General features: G+C 33.2%; 1 protein-coding gene across 2 annotated transcripts; it reads left to right on the top strand.

Moving 5' to 3' along the window:
* Window positions 1-11,817: 11,817 nt before the first annotated feature.
* LOC18447872 (zinc finger protein-like protein) lies at window positions 11,818-20,547 on the top strand. Of its 2 annotated transcripts, none has more exons than XM_088846246.1 (7): window positions 11,818-12,158; window positions 13,691-14,163; window positions 15,084-15,190; window positions 15,686-16,366; window positions 16,650-16,724; window positions 19,160-19,288; window positions 20,045-20,547. In XM_088846246.1, exons 4-7 carry the CDS (start codon window positions 16,229-16,231, stop codon window positions 20,309-20,311), a joined length of 609 nt encoding a protein of 202 aa, XP_088702372.1. In that variant the 5' UTR covers window positions 11,818-12,158; window positions 13,691-14,163; window positions 15,084-15,190; window positions 15,686-16,228; the 3' UTR covers window positions 20,312-20,547. The 2 variants fall into 2 exon arrangements, with proteins under 2 accessions (XP_088702372.1, XP_006858020.4); XM_006857958.4 differs by having other exon boundaries at window positions 15,076-15,190.
* Window positions 20,548-23,819: the final 3,272 nt, after the last annotated feature.

Raw genomic sequence — 23,819 nt, 5'->3', positions numbered from 1 at the left:
GACTCTTGTGTGTAATGATTGACCTTTAAAAGCAGAGCTAAAACCTCATCGTAGTATCATGAGCTCCTGCATTGAGCTATCGGTCATGGGAACTGCTAGGTCGGTTTAAAAAGCTAATGTGGATCGTAGTCCACAGTTGAAGGTGGAGTGCTCCAGTGTATTGATGATGATGATTTCTCGACCTTTACGGATATGGTTTCCATCAAAATTCATTTTTTTAATTAATTTTATGTTATATGATTTTTAGAATAATTATTTGAATTTTTGTGATTCTCTTGATATTTTATTTTTATCATTTGGATTTATAAAATAAAAGAAATCAATTTTTAATGTTTTAAATAATCAAAGATAAATAAAAACTTATTTCTAAAAATCATTTTATTCATAAATATTTGTGAGGGGCCATAGGGGCCCACCAAGCTCACTATTGTGATGTGTGTGGGGCCCACATAAGGGCCCATGGGTGGCACACCCCACTTAGTGAGGGTTCTATTTTACTTACTAATTTTGCAAATCAAGGCAATCAATTAAATTAAAAAACTAATGGAAGTTGTTTTGTAGAGATTTTGATTGAAACAAGAATGAAATGTTTTGTGATTTAAAGAAAATTGACTATTCAAATATTATGTAAATAAGGAAAGAATATCTATAAAAGCTAAACTATGTGTAATATTTTTTTTATTTAAATATTTGATGAGAATCGTTTAGGAAATAGATGATAAGGTTTTTAGCACATTCATTTGAATCTTGATGGTGGATCAAAAGATTTGATGGCTCATATCTCTTGCCCCACAAGTCTCCATAGATCGACATGTTAAGATTTGATCATACCATTGTTCGCAAAACCACTTGATCTAACCACCCAGTTAGATCAGAACCGGTCAGTGGCCGGTTTCGGTTTTGGGCGGTTAGGGTGATCAACCGGTATTTTAAATTTTTTTTTAAAAAAAATGTATATAAATTTTAAAAAATAAGGAATTTGATTTTAATGTAATTTTAAATATTCTTTACATTATGGTAAATATTAAAAAAAAATTTGGTCGCTAATATTCACTTTTATATTTTCCCATCTTTTTTAGAAAGTTTTAAAAATAGCCCTTGGAAAATATAAAATGTGTTAAATTTTTTTTTTTTCATTAATTTTCAACTTCATTTGAATGTGTTTTGTTTTAATCATTCTTTATATACTTTTCATATCTTAGTGGTTTTTTATTTTTTTTGTATTTTTTTTCAATACTTTTTTGACCGCCCAGGACTTGCGAGGTTAGAGCAGTTGAATCAGCCGGTTTATCGATTAAGCCAGTTAAACTGCTTTCAAACCCATGTCCGGTTAACCGTTTCGATTCAATTTTGCGAACACTGGATCATACGAATTATAGCAAACCTTAAGATACAAAAGAATCTATAAAAATGGACTCTCCCCCTTACCAAAATCTCTACACCTCCTCTCTCCTCTCTTTAAGAGTTATATTTGATTTCAAAATGGGGCACGCCTCAAGCAGTAGCTCTCTCTTTCTCTCTCAAGTTGGTAATGTCAAGGGGCACGCCCAAGCTATCTTTTCTCTATATCTCTTGTGGGTTCTAAATTGCACAACCTAACTTGGGTTTGATTCTTAATTTGTGGAGCATCCCCTAGTTAGTAAATCTCCCACTCTCTTTTTTATTTCTATTTCCCATCTCTCTAAAGATCAAGTCAAGATGGCTTGAGCAAGACTAAGGTCTTGAGGTCTTAGGTAGTTCATTATAGATCAAGATCCATATGCCATTGAGTGAGTTTTTGTCATAGCAGGAGAATCAAGAAAAAGATCATAAATCCCAAGTACCATAAAAAAGAGGAGACTCAGCATGGGGTATATTAAGTCCAATTGAGGAATATCCGGCAATTTTACTTCTTTAAAATTTTTTTTTGTGTTGAGCTCTTTTATTCCTATAAAGCAATGAGTTAATGTTTTAATTTAAGGAGTTGTATTTAATAGTGGTAGCGAGCGACAACCATGTTTCTTTTCTTTTATTTATTTGTTTCAAGAGTTATTCGTTTGTAATTGGACATTGCGAGTGGTCTTGCCGGTGTAAAAATAAAAAAATTAAGGAAATTTTGAATTTATATACACTGTGCTTAATCACATAGTCCAACTTTCAAAACCTCACTTAGAGCTAATTTTAAAACTACAATTTTTGGGGATGCAGCATCTTCAACCCATAGATTAACCTCAATAAAAAAAAATTATGAAATGTTCCCTCGATGCACTTGAAAAATAATAATCTCTCGAGACTGAATAGAGACTATCCAATTTTTAAATGGTAAGATCTAAGTGTTAAAAAACTCAAATTTCAATATCTTTTATAATTATCATCTAATAATTCTTAAGTGATTCCCAAAATTTTAAATTGAAAAAAATCTTCCCAAGTAGGTCTTATGACTGAGGGAGTTCATGTAAACAATGCTCCCTTAGGAGCATAATACAAGCGCTCAATGTGAATAGAGGAAAGTGAGATGTATTTTGATAAATTTTACTAAAATGTTATTTCTATTTAATTTTTAAAAACCCTCTAAAGGAGTGCAGTTGGCATACTGATGCATCCGTAAGAGAGGTAAGGTACACCTTCAAATTTTATCATGGTATATAATTTTGATGTAATTTTTATTAGGATTATCTCAAAATCTATTTTTATATCTAATGATAAAGTTTTAAATTTTAAAAATGATTAAAATCAAATAGATTTATAAACATATGAAAATCTTGAAAATGGACGGTATAGATAATGTGCTGTAAAATGCACTATTTTTGAGACTTAAAATCTTTTATTTTTCATAGTCATACATCTCGATGTTGAGATGATCAATCAAAGGGTTTTTCAACATTAAAACTACCTTTTCAGATGGATTTTTGAGGGGCATCCGTAGTTCTACATTATAAGGTAGCATCTTGTATAAACTTTTTTTGTAATCATGAGTTAAGACAATTTGATATTCTATGTGAGTTTTAATAAAATAGGTAAAATGTTAAATAATTGGTATTTTTAATACATTTCGATAAACTTCATGTTGAATGGCTGATCACTTGATCTCATGAGTTGGTATGATAAGTCACACCAAAAGGAAAAGTTAATGTGTCACATTTGGAGTTATTTTGCAAAATTTCTGGAAATAAAATTTTCGAATTCTCTCATGGTAGTACTCAAATTTAAAGAAATCAGCCATATTTATTTCCCATCATAACGTTGAGTTGTTGACTTAACAACTTGCTTAAGTGAGGATAGATAATATTTTTTCTCGATTAAATCAAGGTACAAAATGTTAGCTAAATGGATACCGAATGCCTAATTGGTATCCTAAGATGACAATCAGTCCAAGCCGCTTGATGTAAAATCGGATTGTTGGGGTTTGTCATTTCTAGCAAGTCTGGAGAAAATTTTGACTGGATTTTAGCGAAGCCAAACGGTACACCAGAGTTACCTCGTTTGACATTTTAATAGCTAGGAGGAGTGATTGTAATTTTTTTTTTATTAAAATAAATAATCTTATTATGTACTTTTTGAGCTTGGTTGTTTTTAAAAGGAGATAATTTTGAAGGTAGTATGCTTTACTATTGTGATTTTGTATTGTTGTTTAGGAAATATGTACAATGAGACACTTTTATTTATGAAATAGGGGCCCACAAATATCATTGACCGATAGATTTGAAATCGGGCCGTTGATGTTGCTTCATTCTTTGGGCGCAAAATCGAAAATAAAATTTCTTAAATGTTGTGATATAATTTCATCAATTGGATTTTAAACTACCCACATGATAATTTATTTATTTTTTTAATATTGTACCCTTTTGCAACTAGAAATATATACAATAAAGGATTTAATCTTTTATAAGGAGTTCATAATCATTTATGCCTGTTAGATGTGAAATTAAAAGGCTGAGAATGTACCAATGACCAAGCTCAATTTATGAAAAAAATTTCTTGAACTTTGTGACATACTCTAAACCAGGGTTTTAAAAAACGTCGAGTCGTACCGGACTAGCTCGGTTCGACTCGGGAATCGCCCGAGGACGTGCCGGTTCTGCACATAAAACGGTAATCGCCGTGTCCAGAGAGAACCGGGCGATTCCCAATAGTAGACTCGCGATTCTATCCGAGTCAGACCGAGTCACCCGGAAGAAAACGGGCTGCATAGTGTTCTTCACGGGATTTCGATTTTTTTTGTCATTTTGTGATCGATTTTCAACGTTTTCAGCCTTATGAACGAATCATATAGGTTTGAATTCAAATTTCGAATCATTTTCACTCAATAAAATGAATTAAAACCACTTTTTTAATCAACAAATTTAGATCGCAGAGTGAGTTTTAGCGTTTCCGCCATTTCAGTGATTTCAATCGAAATAAAGCTTCATTTTTTGTAAAATTTCAGGCTGAGTGATTGTAAGCGTGTTGGTCAGAATTTTGTATTCATAATTTGTGATTATCTTGGAGGAATACATATCAATTTTGAGTTTGAAGGCATGGATGCACGAAAAACAGGTAAAAAGTCTGTTTTTTATTTTTTTTTCCGCCATGCGATCAAATCTAGTCAACATTTTACAAATCATGTATTAAATTTATAGGGTTTTAATTTTTTGTAGTGTTGTTTATCATTAGATATATTCAATTTGATTATATTTTTTCAATTTCAGTTGGATTTTATAGAAAATAAGAGTGATGTCTGTTAAAAAAAAAGTGGACTGTTTTTTTTTTTCCGCCATTTTCACAATTTCAGTAAATATTTTGCAAAGAATATGTTAAATTTATAGGGTTTTGATTCGTTTTAGTGTTGTTTATCATCTCATGTATTCAATTTTATCTGATTTATTTAATTTGAGATTGATTTTTGAGATTGAATGACTGATGTCTGTGAAGAACTACTTTTTTTTTTTTTTTTTTCCTCAATTCAATCGATTTTATTTAATATTTTGATAATAATGTGTTAATATTATAGGGCTTTGATTCCTTATAGTGTTGTTTATCAAAACATGTATTAAATTTGATATAATTTATTCGATTTGAGGTGGATTTTTGAGTTGGAATGACTGATGTTAGGTTGGTTTGTGAAGAACTGGGGTTTTTTTTTTTTCATGATCAATTTTTTTGAGAAATCGTGATTTTTGGAAAAAATGTTTTTGATTATCATGAGGAATTAAACAATATTTTTAATTTTTATTGTTAAATTTCTAGTTCAAAAAATTACATGTTGATAGATTATTTATGCAAAAACATACATGTTATTATATTTTTAATGCAAAACTGTATTTTTTAATTTGTTGTTAATGCAAAAAAATACATGCTATTAAACTGTATTATATTTTTAATATAGTTTTGCATTAAAAAAGTATTTTTAATTTTTTAAATTTTTAATACAAAAAATACATGTTGTTAAACTGTATTATCATGAGGAATTAAAGTGAATATCATTGTAAAAAAATCGTGGCATGTTGTTATATTTTTAATGCGAAACTGTACTTTTTAATTTGTTGTTAATGCAAAAAAATACATTAACAAATACATGTTGTTAAACTGTATTATATTTTTAATGCAGTTTTGCTTTAAAAAAGTTTTTTTAATTTTTTAAAATTTTAATGCAAAAAATACATGTTGTTAAACTGTATTATCATGAGGAATTAAAGTGAATATCATTGTAAAATATCATGTATGATAATTATATTAGCTTGCAATTATCAATTTTATTATTAAATTTTTAATGCAAAAAATTTATGTTCTTGATAATTGAGTTGTAGGCATGTTTGGAGCTTGCTTTTTTTATTATATTCTCTTGCATATTTGTAATTGAGATGTATGAATATTTGGCATGTGTGATTTATACAGACTTTTTTTTTTTCTATAATGTTGCATAAATATAATTTTTTTCTTAGTAGGAACTAATTCATATTTGTCGAAATGAAGATTTGTGACAAGTCCATATGTATTGGCATTGTGAATTACTATACCATTGTAAATATTTTTTTAATTGATACTATATCAATGTAAATTTATTGTTCTTTATGTAGCGACTGATATAGGCTATTTTTATCTATAATATTGCATAAATAAATTATTTTTCCCAGTAGGAATTAAAATATTTTTGTCAATAGAAGTATTTTGCATTAACTAACAAATATAACTTCATGAACTACCCCTACATAATATCACTTCACATGGTGATTATTTTTCATGTTCAACTGTCAGGTTAATTTTTAACCTTCTACATTTTAAAGTTGAACCATGGAAAGATCTGCAGAAGACCCTGCATGGCAACATGGGGTCAGACTTGATCCCAACAAAAAACACAAAATTATTTGTAATTACTACCAAAGAGTGATAAGTAGTGGGGTACATAGGTTCAAGCAACACTTAGTAAGGGTTAAGGGAGATGTTTCTGCGTGCAATAGTATCCTTAATAATGTAAAAAAGCAGATGACGACATTTCTCAATGCTACCAAAGGAAAAAAAAATGCAAAGCAGATGATGGATGATGAGATAGCTAGTTTATATATTCCATTAAATGGGAATGATCTAAAAGAGCAATATAAAAATGACTTGGAGATGGCCACAAGAATGAGTTTACATGAAACATACCAGAGGGAACGCGGGTTTAGAATGCCTGGTGGTTACGACATGGGCATGCATGGTGGGCCTAGCTCAGACATGCATGGCAGGCCCTACTCGAGCATATATGGCGGGCCCAACTCAAATATGTATGGAGGGGTTGGTGGCAATATGTATCAAGAAGAATCAGACGTTGAAGAAATTGTTTATAGGTTACCTAGGAGTGCTAGTATTGTAGGCTATGATCGTATAGACCTATTTCTTTGAGAGAAATGGGTCTATAACACTCTAAGAAAAAAGAGATAGTTAAAGGGATAATCAGGCCCGCCATAACCCGCTTTGCGACCAATTACACATGTTGGGGATAATATGTTGGCGAGATATGTTGGTAAATAGTTCTACGATAAAGGGATACCCTTTGATGCAGCCAATAACCCATATTTTCCACTTATGGTCAGTGCAATCCAGAGAGCCGGGCACGGGGTAAAACCCCCGACGGTATATGAGCTCAGTGGGCCAATATTAGATGAAGAGGTGGAGGAAATTATAAAGTGGATTGAAGAATATAAACAGAGTTGACTAAGGACAGGCATTACTCTCATGAGTGATGGTTGGTTGAATAAAGTTAGCAAAAAAGAGTTTTTAAACTTCTTGACCTATTCCCCAAAAGGTACAGCTTTTTTGTCTAACAAAGACGTATCATGGACGAAGAAGGATGCAAACTTCTACGTACGACTATATGACAGATAGTGGAGGAGGTGAGAGATAAGCATATAGTCCAATTTATTACGGACAATGCGCGTGCATGTATTTCTGCGGGTAGCAAGTTGATGGATAAGAAGAAGCATCTAGTATAGACCCCGTGTGCTGCACACAGCATCAATCTTATGTTAGAGGAGATCGGTGAGATCAAAATTGTGAAGGAGACTCTAGAGGAAGCAAGGTTCGTGTCGAGATTTATATACAACCACTCTAAAATTTTATTTCTGTTTAGATAACACTCTAAGAAAAAAGAGATAATCAGGCCTGCCATAACCCGCTTTGCGACCAATTATTTAGCTGTGGACTCCATTCGAGAATCTGAAGGTGCATTAAAGATATTGTTTACCTGTGAAGAGTGGTTAAATGATCGCCCCGGTATAAAAGTGGACGGCATAGTCTCAAATAGGAGGTTTTGGTCTTGATGTTCCAGTGTCGTAGAGGCCACTGCCCCTTTGGTCATGGTGTTAAGAATGGTGGATGCTGACAAGAAAGCTACCATGGGCATCATTTATGAATGTATCGAGAGGGCGAAATCAGCTATTGGGGAGAAGTGTAGTTTTGTTAGCAAAGTGATAGAGATTATAGAAAGAAGGTGGAACACCAAATTTGGACGTCCAATTCATTATGCTGGTAAATATATATTTATATCATTAGAATGTTTCATTTTAAATCATTTTTATATTAAATTGTGAATGACATTTTTCTATCTATATATTTTCTAGGTTATTATTTCAACCCAAAAGTTTTCTATTTGACAACTGAACATCCCTACAAGATTATGGAAGTGATCAGATACATTATTGCAAAGTTGGAGAGAAGCCATCGAAACTAAGTAGCAACAATACAAGAGGTATTATTTAATGTTTGGGTAAGAACTTCATTGAGTTGTTATATTTGTGAGGAATAATGCATTAAAACGAAATATATTTGTTTTATCTTGCTATGTATAGGGATGTTATAGGATCCTTTGGAACTCGACTTGCCAGGAATTCTCGAACTAAGATGGATCCAGGTTATCCCCTAGCTAATATTTTGTTCATTCATATATTTAATCTTATGAATTGTTCTTGTCCTTATAATGTTTTTTGCATTTTAATCCAGCTGAATGGTGGGAGATATATGGTACTGATGCACCTCACCTAAAGAGGATATCAATCAAGGTGCTCTCCTAGACATGTTCTGTTACTGGATGTGAGCGCAACTAGAGTACGTTCCAATGGTTGCACACTACTTGGAGGAATCGACTCGCTTCGGAGAAGCTTCATAAGCTAGTTTACGTTCATTACAACTTAAACCTCCGAGAGCGACAAATAAGAATGAAACGTTAAGACTATAGGCCGATAGACTTAGACACAATATTTGTCACACACACAGCAGACCAATGGGTAGTAGAAGAGGAGGAGCCAGTGTTGCACAATAGAGCATTCACTGAGGCTATCGGTGAGGAAGATCTTGAAGAAGGTGATGAGCAGCATGAAAGAGGAAGTAGCTAGCCAACGTATCCACAATTCGTCGAAGATGTTGGTGATATTGTACCTAATGAGGGAGAGTGGGAAGGGGGTCTAAGGAAAAATGAGAGAGATGATGATTCTGAGGCCACCCTTTCCCAACCATATTATTCACATACCGAGTCCCAACAACAACAGGGTAGGGATGAGCACGGCAGTATAGGTGAGCATGAAGGATGGACAAGCTTCGAGGATTTTGGATTGGAAACACAACAGAATACTAACACTCAGGGATTTGGGTATAGTCAAACGCCTGCTAATATCGATGATTCGTTTTTTGATTGAATCAATGAATTGTCAAACGAATTCAATCAATGGCACCAGCGTGACCAATAAAAAGAACAACGTCGTCTGTCATTTTATTTTTAGATCATATGTTACTAATTGTATGCTTTATTGTAATCTATGCATGTTGATATACTTATTCCATGATAATTATATGTTTATCCTTTTGTGTGATGTAAATTAAATGGTAAATAGTAGTTCATGCAGGGAAAGAACGTATCAATATTTGCATATTCATTCAAAGAAATGAAAAATTTTAATGGAGCACCCTCATTTCTTATTGAATTCCTAAAAAACAATATTTATAATGAATTTTAATAATTTTTTCAGATTTTTTTGAAGCTTTAATCTGACCGATTCAGCCGATTACCGATCCGGATCGATTTTTGAGGTGCCCGATCCGGGTCACCGATCCGCTTTTTAAACCATTGCTCTAAACAATTGGATTTGACATGGATAGGATTAGTTGTGATCTTTTTGTTTCAAAGATAAATAATATTATAGTATATAGTTCCTTACAACTAATCCATGTGACCATGTATTTTTTTATGGGTATTTTAAAATTAAAGAAAAACCTTTAGTAAAATGTTAAATAGTTCATATCTTATAGTTAATTGAATAAATTCCCTTAGAATATTGAAGTGATTCAATGGGATCAATAAAGAGTACTCGACAGAGTTGAGGGACAAAAGAACTTCGCAATGGACAAGAAACGATCAAACACGGCAATTGGCAATAAACAATTAATGGGGAAGGAATCATTAATTGCAAATATAGACTCTTAGTATGTAAATTGCACCACTCAATCATCGTATGATACTGTGAAATATGTTGGCCAGATCATTAAATGATTTTTATTTTTAATTCTCAAAAGAATAAATTTGAATTTTAAGTTTGTTATTTAACACTTCGATCTCACCATTAAAAAAGTAGACGGATTCTATTCAATCTTGAGACATTTTTTTCAAGGAAAAAATTTATATAAGGTTGCAATCTTTAATGTAGAGCAACGGATGCACCTAAAAAATCCATCGGAAAATGTAGTTTTATTGTTGAATAACCCTTTGATTGATCATCTCGACATCGAGATGTATCACCATGAAAAATAAAAAGATTTTAAATCTCAGAAATAGTGCATTTTACAACATATTATCTACACCGTCCATTTTCATGATTTTTATATGTTTATAGATCTACTTGATTTTAACCATTTTTTAAATTTAAAATTTTATAATTAGATATAAAAATAAATTTTGAGATAATCCTAAGAATATTTTCCATTAAAAAATGATAAAATTTGAAGGCGCACCTTACGTCTACAGCTACGGATGCATCCGTATGCCTGCTGCACCCTTTTTTCAACTACATGGAGGTTGCATCTAAGAAATTTCTTTTATTGAGGTTAACACTATACGTTGAAGAGGTTACATCCTCAAATTTTGAGGTCCTAAAATTAATCCTAAAAGTGGTTTGACCTGAGGAAGTAAATGTATAGTATACTATTGTAGAAGCATAATTTCATTTGGGGGATTAAAAAAAATGGGCGAGTTTAACTTGAGGTGAAGTAAGGCCCATTTTTAAATTATATATAATGAGATCATTTTCCTTTGATATAAGGTGATCACAATTGCCCACAACCATCTAATGTAAAAATTGATAATTTAGATGTGTCATAGAGTTCGAGAATTTTTTTTTTTGAAATTTGAGCTTAGTCCATGGAATACATGCACCCACTCAATGTTACATCGAGCGATCAAGATTAATTGTGATCATCATTTACTAAAAGAAAATGGTCTTATTTTATATTTTTCTCAGTTTTAATGTGAAAAATTATGATAGAGTAAAAATCTATTTCCACCCCTAATTATAAAATTTAATTTTTTTAAAAATATATAGACCAAGAATATCTATAAATACTTAAAAATCTTAAAATTAGATTACCTAGATAACCCGTTACAAAACGTACTATATTTAGAATTTAAATATATATATATATATATATATATATATATATATATATATATATATATATATATATATATATATATATATATATATATATATATATATATAGATAGATATATGTCGAGTCGTGATGATCAAGGGTCTTCCAACATTGCAACACTCTTTTTTGTTGGATTTTAAGGCGTGCCTTACTTGCAAACTATAAGGGTGATACCCTATATAGATTTTTTTTCTTATGATATAGTTGAATTGTTAAATTGTAGGTAATTTGATAAGTTTTCCTAAAGTTAATTATGTGCTCTATTATTGTAGATTAGAATGTCCATTTACGCCCCCGAGTAAAATCTCACCATAGATTTTATTTCAGGATATCAAATTTTGCATATGTAAATTCTTCAACCATAGATTAACCTAAACGATTTTTATTTTTATTTGAATTGTACCTTCTATGCTCTTGAAAAAATAATGTCCCGAAATTGAATAGAGACCGTCAAATGTTTAAAGGATAACATCTTAAGTGTTAGAGAACTTATTTTTAATTTTTTAAAAATAATTATCTAGTAATTTTTAAAATAATTATTTTAATTTACTGGCCACATAGTGGAAGTAAACGATACTTCCCCGAGTGGAAGAAATAAACAATGCTCCCGAGGGAGCATAGTATACGTTCTCATTAATCATTCTTAACAGGACTATAAAACGAGCTTATCGACTTCTCCCCGTTGTCAGTTTTGGGCGGGAGTCATGGCGGGCAAGCTGGATTCCAAGCCCTCTTCCTCTGTGTTCCATCTCCCTTCGAATTTCTTTCATGCTTTTCGCCTGGTTCTTGACCTAGAAGATGACGATCAAAGCAGGCCATCACCATCAGACTCGAGCCATGGCTTGCCCGGCCATGTGCCAGAGGCCTCTGTATCAGGGCTAGGGTTATGGTTAGGGTTAGGGTTAGGGTTAGAGAGTAATGGAAAGCAGGGGATGAGGAGATGGTCCTGTAACACCTGCAAGTCTGAATTCGAGTCCCTCGAAGAGCAGCGATCACATTTTAAGTCTGATATCCATCGATTCAACGTATGTTGGCCTCCTTTCTCTGTGCCTTATCTTGAGAACTAATTCCTTTATGGATTCAATGAATATTTGTTTGTGTATGTGTATTATTGATTAATTTATTATATTGTGGTTTCTTGACTATTGAGTTCAACTACCTGTGCATATTTCCTGTTAAGTTTGGTTGTACTGTATGGTTCTCTTCATAATTAAAATATATGGCTTGATTGTTTAGAATTCACACATTGCGTCAATTCACATCATTTATTCATTTTAAGATTGATACTTAAACATTTGGATTTTTGGGGGCGAGGTTTATTAGTACTCTGCACAATTGGATTCGGTGGGTCGATCAAAATCTTGAAGGAGATAATTACTGCTGTCGTTAGAACATATATTTCGTCTGCTGCCTTCCGAAATGGAAAAAAATTGAACGTTGAAATTGAATATCTGGAACCCAGATTAGAACTTACTGACAAATTGTGATCTATTAATGTTACTACTGGAGTGAAAGTAAAAAATAACAAAAATGATGCATTTTCTAAACCATGTATAAACTACATCAAGATACGAAATGAATTCATCTCATGTAAAATGAAGGTTGGCAGAATAATTTAGTAAAAGCCACTATTTCATGTGAATGTTAAAATGTGGTCGTGTGGAACTTGTTTCATGGGAAGTGTGTCTTGAATTATAATCTGATCGTGTTTTCCGTATTTTTCGGTAGTGCATTTTGACTATGGTTCACCTAAACCTTTTGAAACTGTTGACATTGGATTAAGAGTAAAAGAGATTACATAATACAAAAGCACACACTTCTTGGCTAGAGGCCAAGAAAGATGATGTGCAAACCACAAAAAAGAGAAAACTATCACCTAAATTCACCATGCATTTCTCCCATGGCTAAATACCATTTTTTCTGCAACTAAATAACCATTACGTTACTAGAAGAAGTTTCTCTTTCACATGTTCTCACAACGAATTCGTGAACAAAGGAGATTTTCAATACATTACAAAAGACTTGGGTCTTAGGAGGTTCAAATTAATGGATACAAGTAAGTAGATAACACCAAAAAGATTTCTTAACGAGAAGCAAGGGCATTAAAATTAGTGAGTGTTGACTATAGAGACTTAATTTTAAACACCACAGCCCGAGAACATCCTGTATGGTGCCTCACTTCGGCCTACTTGGACTCTTGGTTGAAGCAAAGTGAAGATGATACACTAGTGCCTAATTTAAAAGCATATGGAAAGGTTTGGACCTGTTGGAGGTTGCTATCCCTTTCTCATTTGGTTATAATGATTTTTACATGATTGTTATAGGTAGTCAAAATCTCTTTCAGATTTGGAGTTCTGCCTTTTGTTTAAATGCAGTAATGTTTGGGATGCTTACTTGCTATATCCAGTTGCTTTTTTATTTTTTGGTTATTTGAGATAATTTGCTTGCCAGTGAAATGGTGGGTTCCAATTGTGTTCATCTTTTAAAAGCTTGTGTTCTCGATTTAGTGATGTTGTTTCTGTACAAAATCGTGGTGACTCTTGGTTTCCATTCTTAGGTTAAGTTAAGCTTGGCTGGGAAAAGCACGGTCAAGGAAGAAGATTTTGATGAGTTAGTTGGGGACTCTATGTCTAGAGATTATGAAGTTTCTAGTATATCTGGTTCAGAAGATGAGGGCGACAAGGAGCCTTCGCCAAATGCTGGTACCTTCGATGGCTTAGGGAAAGGCGAAAGAACTAAGCAAAGAATTTTCACTATTCTGAATTCTGGAAAAACGATTTCTATTTGGAAATGTTTGCTTTTGGGAGACCATGAAGATCTTTCATATGAGAAAAATAAATCTATTTCCCCAGAAAATGTTTGGTGTGCCAAATCTTTGGGTGAAGATGAGTTAATTAATAAATTGCAACATTTGGTATGTGAACCTCGCAATAAGACACATTTGAGGATTGTGCTGCTTGCAAGTGGTGGCCACTTCGCTGGTTGCGTTTTTGATGGGGATTCTATTGTAGCTCATAAGACATTTCATAGGTGAGAAGAAAGTGCTGTCTTCTTAGCTTTGCTAATCAATAAACTTTGCTACGCATTTGCAATCACATTGATTTCACGATTGTTCCTTGATAGGTGTTTCTAATATGTTTATATTATTGTTGGCTGTTGATAATGTTCTTATTTTTCTGTATGGAATTGGTCCCAATTTAACAACATTTTGTGAGTAACGCCCATTACTCATTGTAGTGTCCTTTGATGACAGTTGATTTGATGGTAATGTGGACATGAAATAAAACATCTATATGAAAATAGTGGATGTTTTATTTGGAATAAAACATCTAACTTAAGTCTAAGAAGACTGTTGTGAGGCTGTTATTTTCAAAATAGAATAATATTTTAAAATGGAAAAGTATTTCAAAAATAGAATGGTAATATTTTTTTTCCCTTTCCCATGGTTTTCTGCTCTACCAGAATTTTTATGCAGTGGTAACAAGTTGACCCTACCTTGATGACGTTGATTTCCGTTATGAAACATCCATATGGAGATGGTTGTGAACATATCACCTACTTATTTTATTTTGTAACCTAAGTTAAGGATTAACTATTTCTGGTTTCTTTGTTTATTTTGTGACCTGTGTTATTGTTATTTTGATTGAGGTCCTGTATGTTTCCTTTTAGCAAACCATATAGTGCTCCGCAACCATTCTCTCTCTTTGGTTTTGAGCTCTAAACATTTGCCTTTACTGCCTCTTAAGGGTGTTCATCATGTTCTATTAGTTAGTATCTGCATGTTTCTATGGTGTTTCCTTTTCAATAATATGTTTTTCTTTTTTCTTTGCTTTTTGAGATTGGTTCGCAAGTTTGTTGCAAGCTATACTTCTTTAGGAATATAAACAAGACAAAGTATTGCTTCCTCTTCAATTATTGTTTCTCTTTAATGTTGCGCCTAAGGTATGTAGTGAGGGCAAAATCTGGCAAAAAGCAGTCATCTAAAGATGGCACTGGTAAAGCTTCCAAATCTGCTGGAGCGTCTCTTCGCCGATATAATGAACTTGCATTGAAGAAGGTGAGTTTTTATATTCTAGATAAATTTTTTTTTTCGAACTGCAACTAATTTAGCTGGTGTTATGTTGGGCATTCTATGGCCTTAGAATGAATAGTCATTGACTATCTCTAGTGTTCTGGTAGTTTATGTCTCCAATGGGATCTACAGTTGTAGTGCAAAATACTTCGACTTCATTTTCTTCGTGGTGGATTTTTAATCCTTTCGTTCTTTATTCATATTTCTTTTGGAAATTAACAAGACAGTGACCATTCAACATATTTTACTTACATATCCAATTAAATTTGATATTTTAAATACCGAATTGGGTGAAAGAAAAAGGTCTGGTCAAGGGGATAAATTTGGAAATCTAAGTTTCTGAAACAACTGCATGACGAATGCAGGTGTTCCAAGCACTGTTTAGATACATTCCTTTTTTTTCCCTTTATTCTCCTATCTATTTACCTTTGAAATATCAAACCTTTTGTTAACAACTGTCTTCCTAATTTCATGTCACAGGAAGTTCAAGAGCTACTTGCTTCTTGGAAGCCTTACTTTGATGCATCAGTGTGCATTTTTGTTCATGCTCCTTCAAATAATCGTCAGCTGCTTTATGATGGTGAAAACTCAATTTTTGTTATCTTTGAGCACCTTATAAGGAGTGTACCAGTCACAGTCCGAAGGCCCACATTGAAAGAAGCTCGACGTGTTTATAGTCAATTGACACATATAATTTATGTAACAGAAGATCAGCGGGCAGAAAATGATACCAAGGAGAAGGAATCAACTGAAGAAAAAACTGTATCATGCGAGAAAATATCTGGGCATACGGAAAATACTGGTAATTGTGAAGCGCCAATTGATATCAAATATTTGGAGGGGTCCACTTCGGTCAAAAATCAAGTCGTGGACACCTCGATTTCAAACAATGTGAGCAATGGGGAACCAGAGTTAACACCCCTGCATGAGGCAGCAAGCTCTGGCAATGTACAAAAAACCCTAGAGCTTCTTGAACTAGGATGTGACCCATGTATTAGAGATTCAAGAGGGAGAACACCATATATGATGGCCGCAGATAAAGAAGTAAGGAACAATTTCAGAAGATTTATGGCTTTGAACCTTGATAAATGGGACTGGCATGCGGCCAATGTGCCTAGTCCACTGACTAAGGAAATGGAGGAATCTCAAGAAGCTAAACAGGTGAATTTTTTTAGCTTCTTTTCAACCCATCAAAAAATGGGGAAATGTATGAGCTTGTTTTCTAATTTCTGGACCTATACAGCTGAAAAATTTAATGGGCTAAACTTATTCTGCGTTTTGAACTTCATCTTTAGATCATTTTTCATCCTGAGTTACTTGAGTATCTTTGCTTCGCATTCCGCTTCTTATATAATGTTTACTTGTGATCCTCACATAGATGAATTGGTGGTTGGTCCATAGCTTTGAGTACATAATATGTAACTGTCACAAAATGAATGTGCAGGCAGAGAAAGATGCCAAGAGGAAAGCTAGATCCAAGGAATTGAAAAAGCTACGAAAAGCTAAAGAGAAAGCTCAGGTCGGTTTTTCTTCATGTTATTACTCAGTTTCTCAAGTACCTTATATGATATGCTGAGTCACGTTCCCTCCATCTACTTCTTTTTTGTTATATGATGAACATCATGGTAATTTCCTCATAAGCTATAGAATACAAGGGTGTTTGTGCTTATGTGTTTGCTGTGAGTTGATTTAGGCTGTTTTCTGGTTATATCAACCTTGAGTTTGTAGATGGGTAATTTCTCTGCCACTTGAATTGTTCTGCTACATAGGTCACTTATAGTTACAAGAACGTTGCGTAGTTTCTACCTCCTAGCCCTCAGCATATCAAGTTCATCGTGCTCATGGTAAAACTTTCAACATATTTAGTGGCTAATGTTGCCTGGAGCATTCACAGCTGGAAACGTCATCCGAGGGCTTCCTCATTTTTTTAGTGCTGAAACTCATCTGCTACAAGGTAGGTCTGTGTACATGTGTGTGTGCGTGTAAAGAGAAGAATAACATATCTTTTAGAGGGGTAGGCTTCGTCATCATCATTAGAGCCTTTTCCCAACTATTTGGGGTCGGTTATATAAATCTTGGTTTGCCATTATGTTCTATCAAGGCCATACACTCAATGAGGCCATAAGTCCCTATATCTTTTTTTAGTACTTCTAATCATGCCTTTTTGGGCCCATGTCTTGCTCTTTTCTAGCGTTCCACATGAACTAACTCGCACTTGTTAGGAGGTGCTGTACTGGGTCTGCGTTGCACATAACCAGCCCATTTAAATCTATTTTCTCTCATCGTATCGCCCATTAGAGCCCCACCTAAATTATTTCGAATGTATTTAATTCGAATTGTATCCTTTCTTGTCTTATTGCTCATCCATCGCAACTACACATCCTATGGGTATGTTGCTTCTTGACCGCCCAATATTCCATCATATAAAGTAAAGTTGGTCTCACAGTTGTCCTATAAAACTTGCTTTTTAGCTTCATTGGTATGCGGCGATCACATAAAATTCCGGTTGTACATCTCTACTTCACTCATACAACTCTAATTTTATGTGCGACATCTTCTCCAAACTCTTCATTTTCCTGGATTATCAACCCAAGATATCGAAAGTGCGCTCTTTTTGGTATTTTCTGACCGTCAATCTTAACTAGTTCTTCATCTCTACTCCTATTATTACTAAACTTGCATTCTATATACTGTTTTAGTCCGGCTACTTTTAAAACCTTTAGTGGGGTAAAGCTTGAAAGGTAGTAATAGTAGAGTGCAATTAACATGGCCTTGATTTTATGGGCATTAGTCATGGAGCTAGTGGTCAAGGTTAGGGGACCTTATGAATAAGTGGGGAACCATTGTGTTTTGAAGCAACTCACTAGAAGGTCTGTGTGACCTATCAAAGTGCTCCAGTATGGCATCTCAAACTTAAACTACAACGGTAGCTTATTCGAGTTGGAGCTCAGGGCTCAATGATATGTTGAGGGCAATGAACAATGAATTTGCAAGATAGAAAATGGTAGCAGGTTCACTAGAGTCACATTCACAGATGTAATATAAATACAAATACTATACAAATATTCAAATTCATATTCCATATTCATTTATAAGAAATAAGAGTTTACTGAACATTCAAAATAAATATGTTGAATATTTTCATTAACAATTAATTATTGATTAATAGAAAATCAATTTAGAATCTAAATAATTAAAATATAAAAAAGATAAATAATTTTACTTATCTACTAATATACTAAATTCTATTATACTAAATTAAAATAGTAATAATTTAAATAATAATCTGGAGTTACGACGGAAGCTTCGGCCCATATTGGTCATGGTTTGAGAATGGGAGTTGAACTCTATGAGATCTAATCTCCCGTTGTTCCTCAGTAGCATAGTGGTAGAGCGGTCGGCTAAAAAATAATAATAATAATAATTTTAATTGAAAGTACCAATTTAATCATAATATGAAATGTGTAGAAGGGTTGAACATATGTAAATATATACTAGGGATCCTTAATCATATATCAAATGTGTAAATAGATACTATGGATCCCCTACTTTGATATACAGTAATGCAATATCTTGTCAACATTTCAAAATAAAATAATAAACAAAAGAAAAAATAGAGGCACATTCTAATTTAATTATGTTTTTTTATAAGATAATCTTTTGTTATAAGATAATCTTTTTGTCCCCCTTTTTTTCTTGCTAGCCTGCCAATTGTAATTATCTTTCCAAGCAGCTGCTTGTTGACTTCAGCTTATTGTTCATTTACATTCCCAATGCTTCAACCAACATGGTGCTTCTATTTGTCTATTGATGTTCTTTCTCCTTATGTTCTTTCTCCTTCTTTGATATATTGTATCCCTAGGAAAAATTATACATAAAAGTTTCCTTTTGATATTCTGAATCCATGCACCTTGCTATACACTTTACATTTATACATGAGGTTCGATTGTGCAGGCTCAGGCCCCATCAGCAGCCCCTCCACAGATTTCGACTGTTTCTGATGGTCATATGGTTGTTTCCATGCCGCAACATAAAGGGGTAAATGCACTCGTTTCTAGTAGTGGGGCAAAGTTGTCGCAAGAGGTTAGTGCAATATTTGTATTAATAAGAAGTTATCTTTACATTCTTGTTCAGAAAGAGCATGCAACTGCCAAGAGTGATATTTGGGAAAATTTTGGATACATTTAGAGAAGGCATCAACCGATGACATATTATTCAGCAAACTGGGGTTCAAATTTCTTTTGGTGGAGATCTAGGTTGTTGCCATTTAAACATGGAAGAAGTTTATATAGGGGTGGGGCCCTAAACAATCAAATTAAGGCACACCTAAAAAATTCACTAAAACAGGTTGTTTTGATACCCAAAAATCCTTAAATCGATCCTCTCGACCTCGAGATGTATAAACATGAGAAAAAATAGGTTTGAAGTATTGGAAATACTACATCTTGTAATGTGTTTTCTAGAATGTCAATTTTCATTTTAGACTATTTTTGAAGCCTTCAATTTTACAATTAGATGTGAAAATAAATTTTCAGGCCATTATAAAGATTTCTAGTACTGAAATAGCATCTTTCAATACTATTTCAAGGTGCGCCTTACTTTGATTGTTTAGGGCCTCAGGCCTTATACAAAAACTACACCCTTTAAACATTCAGTCATATCCTGGGAACATCCATGGTCATCCACATCATGGTTTTAGCTTGAATTTGCCAGTATTGCTGCCCAAGATATTCAGTTCTAAAGCTGTTTTTTAAAACTTGGACAGTATTTCGTTCTATAATTACCTTTTAGGCATAATATTTTGTTCTATAATTATTGAGCTACATTTTGGGTAAGCAGGAAGAACTAAAGAGGGAGAGGGAAATAGAAAGAGAAAAGAGGGCAGCCGCAGCTGAGAAGAGGATCGCTGCTCAAAAGGGTGCTCTTGTAACCAGCTCAACTGCTATTCCAGATAGCAGCTTGGGAGCCAAAGGTATGATGAGTGATGAAAAATGTTCATGTTGCATGGCTTCCTTAGCTGGAAAAATCCCATTCCATAGGTACAATTACAAATATTGTAGTTGCTCTTGCATGCATGTGCATAGAGAAATCTTAGAGGATGGATAGCCATCCCTCATTCATTTTCACCATCTAATGTACCTCTCTCTCTCTCTCTCTCTCTCTCTCTATCTCTCTCTCTCTCTCTCTCTCTAGTTTAGTTCCTGCTAAGTTTTTTGGTTCAAGTTTAATGAATATTGTTGCACAAAAATGAATAAACATTTATGATCGTATATGATGTTAAGATGTATATGCCATTAATTAAAGTTGTTTAGTAGGCTTGCAAGCTTAAACAATCCAATAAAGAGCTCATCCAAAGATGTAATTTTGGTGCTGAAAATTTAAATAATGACCTGAAAAGCTACTTAACATCTAATTATGAAATTTTAATTGGAAAAATGGTACAGATTAGTTAGATCTACATGGATGGTCAAGATAATGTATTATAAGACATACCATTTTTTATACTTTAAAATTTTATTTTTATTTTGTCTCTCCTGAGGGTTTTGCACCATCGAAACAACTTTTTTTATGGATTTTTTTATGCGTGCCTTCTTTCTACAATTTAAGGATGCAACCTTATTTAAACTTTTCCTTAATTACAGTTAGGCACCAAGGTAATTGTGGCTCGCTATGTAAAAGTAATTAATTTGTTCTCCACATAGCACGACCTAGTAATTTGAAAATCCTTGTGTGGAACACTAATACGACTCTTGACTTTGCACAATTAAGGAAGGGTGACGTTTGTATGAGGTCTAAACCTTATACTATTCAAGCAAGGTGCGCTTTAAAATGATGCTGAAAGGTATAGTTGAAGTGTTGGAAATTCTTGCGATGGCATGAAAATTTATTTCATCTCTAATTATGAAGTTTAAAGCTCTAAAAATGATGTAGATTAAGTATTTTGAAAACGGATGATCTAGATAATATGTTACTAGATGCATTATTTTCGTGCCTCAAAATCTTTTGTTTTTTTTTTAATTTCATATTATGATCTTCTATAAAGAGTTATCCAAGAATCAGTCGAATGCTTCCGCAACTTTGCCTAAATCCTTGCAGGAATTGATTTCTGAAGTTCAACTCCTTGATTTCCAAATCCGTGGAGGAATTAATTTGGTTGAGTTTTGAGTTAACTAATCAGACCAAGTTTTTTTATACAAAAGTGTCAACCTTGCCCCTGAAAACCCCTCAAAAAAAGTTGCCTCGATACCGGAAAACCCTCTAGTTATTGATCTTGACTTCGAGACATGGGGTTTAAGGTAGGGTTGAGAATGGGTCGGATTGGGTTCAGATCCTTTGGGATTTGGATTATGAAATTATATATAATATTTTAATAACCGGGTCGGATCTAGATTGAAACGCCAATATTTAGATACGATCCAAGTTACTATTTGGACCCAATTTTTTGCTTCGGATCCGACTCCTCGGATTCAATCTTGGATCCATACCCAAATCTGGATAAGGTCTAAAATTCAGGTTTTGAATCCAAACCGGGCAAAATTCTCAGCCTTAGTGGGTTTTCCTTTTTGGTGCATTAATGCATGCCAAAAAATTCAGGCAATGTCACCATTGTCACTAGTGAAAAACTAGAGAGCTCTCACGGCTATATTTTTTGGTTGTGGCTTAAATAAGGTTGCAACATTAAACAATCAACTTAAGGTGTAGCTCCAAACTTTGTCATGAAATGCAATTTTGGTGTTGAAAATTCGTAGGATGGTGTGAATGTTTTTTTAATTTTTATATCTAATCATAAAATTTTAAACTCCAAAAATAATTCAAATCTAGTAGGTCTACATAAACACATGAAAATTTTGAAAATAGACGGTCTAGATGATATATTGCAAGATGTACTATTTTTAGGACTTAAAATCTTTTTTTTTTTTCTATATCTATGCATCTCGAGTTGACCACTTGGATATTTTTCTAACATCAAAACAATATTTTTTGATGGATTTTAGAGGTGCACCTTAATTCTATATTTAAGGTGCCAACCGTATATAAGATTTTTCCTTATTTTTTTCTTCTAAAAATTCGTAGAAAAAGTTGGGCCTTTGTGATTCCCAATCTCACGACATTTCCACTAGAATCTACCTGATTGATGCTAATCTGGGCCATTTTTTTTTTTTTTTTTTGCATTAAGCTTCCTTCTCACTTATGGCTGATTATGGCTGATTGGTAGTAGTCTCTTCTCACTCTCTATCACCCTCAAACACACCAAAATACTATCTATACACACGCAATAAAAATACTACTGTAACAAATTAATCTCCATCGATGTGGTTTATTGAAGGTGTCAATCTTAAACAATCAAAGTACGACGTATTCCCAAATTCTACCGGTTTCAATGTTGGTAATTTTATGATGACCTAAAATTCTACTTCCACTCCTAGTTACAAAATTTAAATCTTCAAAAACGGTGTAAATTGAACAAATTTATAAATACTTGAAAATTTTGAATATAGATAGTCTAAATTGTGGCGTATTGAATCTATAATCCCCGACAAATTGATTTTTGGTAAACAAAGAGCAAGAAAAAATATAACATAAATAATGTATTACAAGATGATTAAAAGTGTTTTTTTTTTTATATTAATATATCTCGAGGTGAAGATGATCAAATTAAGGTCTTTCGACATCAGAACAACTTTCTACTGTGGGGGTTTTTAAAATGAACTTTACTTCTATTGCCTTATATAATATAATAAACCTTTTTAAATGACAATAAGCATGAAAAGAAGTTGATTCAATGTCGCTTTCTCTTTTCATTTGATAGAGCAACTAGCTTTACGAATCGTAAGATTGTTAGTTGGATTCACATTCATTGATGTTGTAATAAATGTAAAAAAGGGTGAGAAAATCGTAAGATTGTTGGTTAGATTCATATTCATTAATGTCGTAATAAAAGTAAAAAAGCCTGAGAAGATTAAATAAGGGCTTGTTAATTGGTTAGACAGTTTAACAGTTCTGACTCTTTTGAAAATGAAATACAACCATGTTTAAAGCAGGGACTCTTAGAAAAAGAAAAAAAAAAAAAGAGCTCTATTTAATAAGAAAAAGTTTATATAAGGTTTACTGTACAAGGTACATCTAAAAAACCCATTAGTTAAGGTTGTTCTTATGGTGGAAAACCCTCAAATTAGTCGTCCCGACATAGAGATTCATACACATGGACAAAAAAAAAAAAAAGGGCATATCTAGTCTTAAAAATAGTTCATTTTCTAATGTATTATATGGACCATCCATTTTCAAGATTTTCATATGTCTATAGATATGCTTGATCGTCATCATTTCTGGAACTTTAAATTTTATAATTGAGGAAATCAATAGATTTTCATATCTTTGAGGAACCAAATTACATTTTCGACACAATTTTGAGGTGCACCTTACTTCAATAGTATAAGGTTGACACCCTATACAAACCTCCCCTAATTAATAATATGAATATGAGATGCTTTCCTTTCTCTCTCTCTAACAGTGTCTCTGATATCGAAATTCGATCAGTTCATTTTTTTCCTTTTACCTTGGTGTCTACCGTTTCTATTTGAATTCTTTGGCTCACGCATTTTTATGTCGTTTC

Source organism: Amborella trichopoda, chromosome 9, assembly GCF_054954075.1.
Source record: "Amborella trichopoda isolate Santa Cruz 75 chromosome 9, AtrichopodaSantaCruz75HAP2 v2.0, whole genome shotgun sequence".
Taxonomy (NCBI): domain Eukaryota; kingdom Viridiplantae; phylum Streptophyta; class Magnoliopsida; order Amborellales; family Amborellaceae; genus Amborella; species Amborella trichopoda.
The sequence above is the reverse complement of the archived record's forward strand: the minus strand, read 5'-3'. Positions and strand labels throughout refer to the sequence as shown.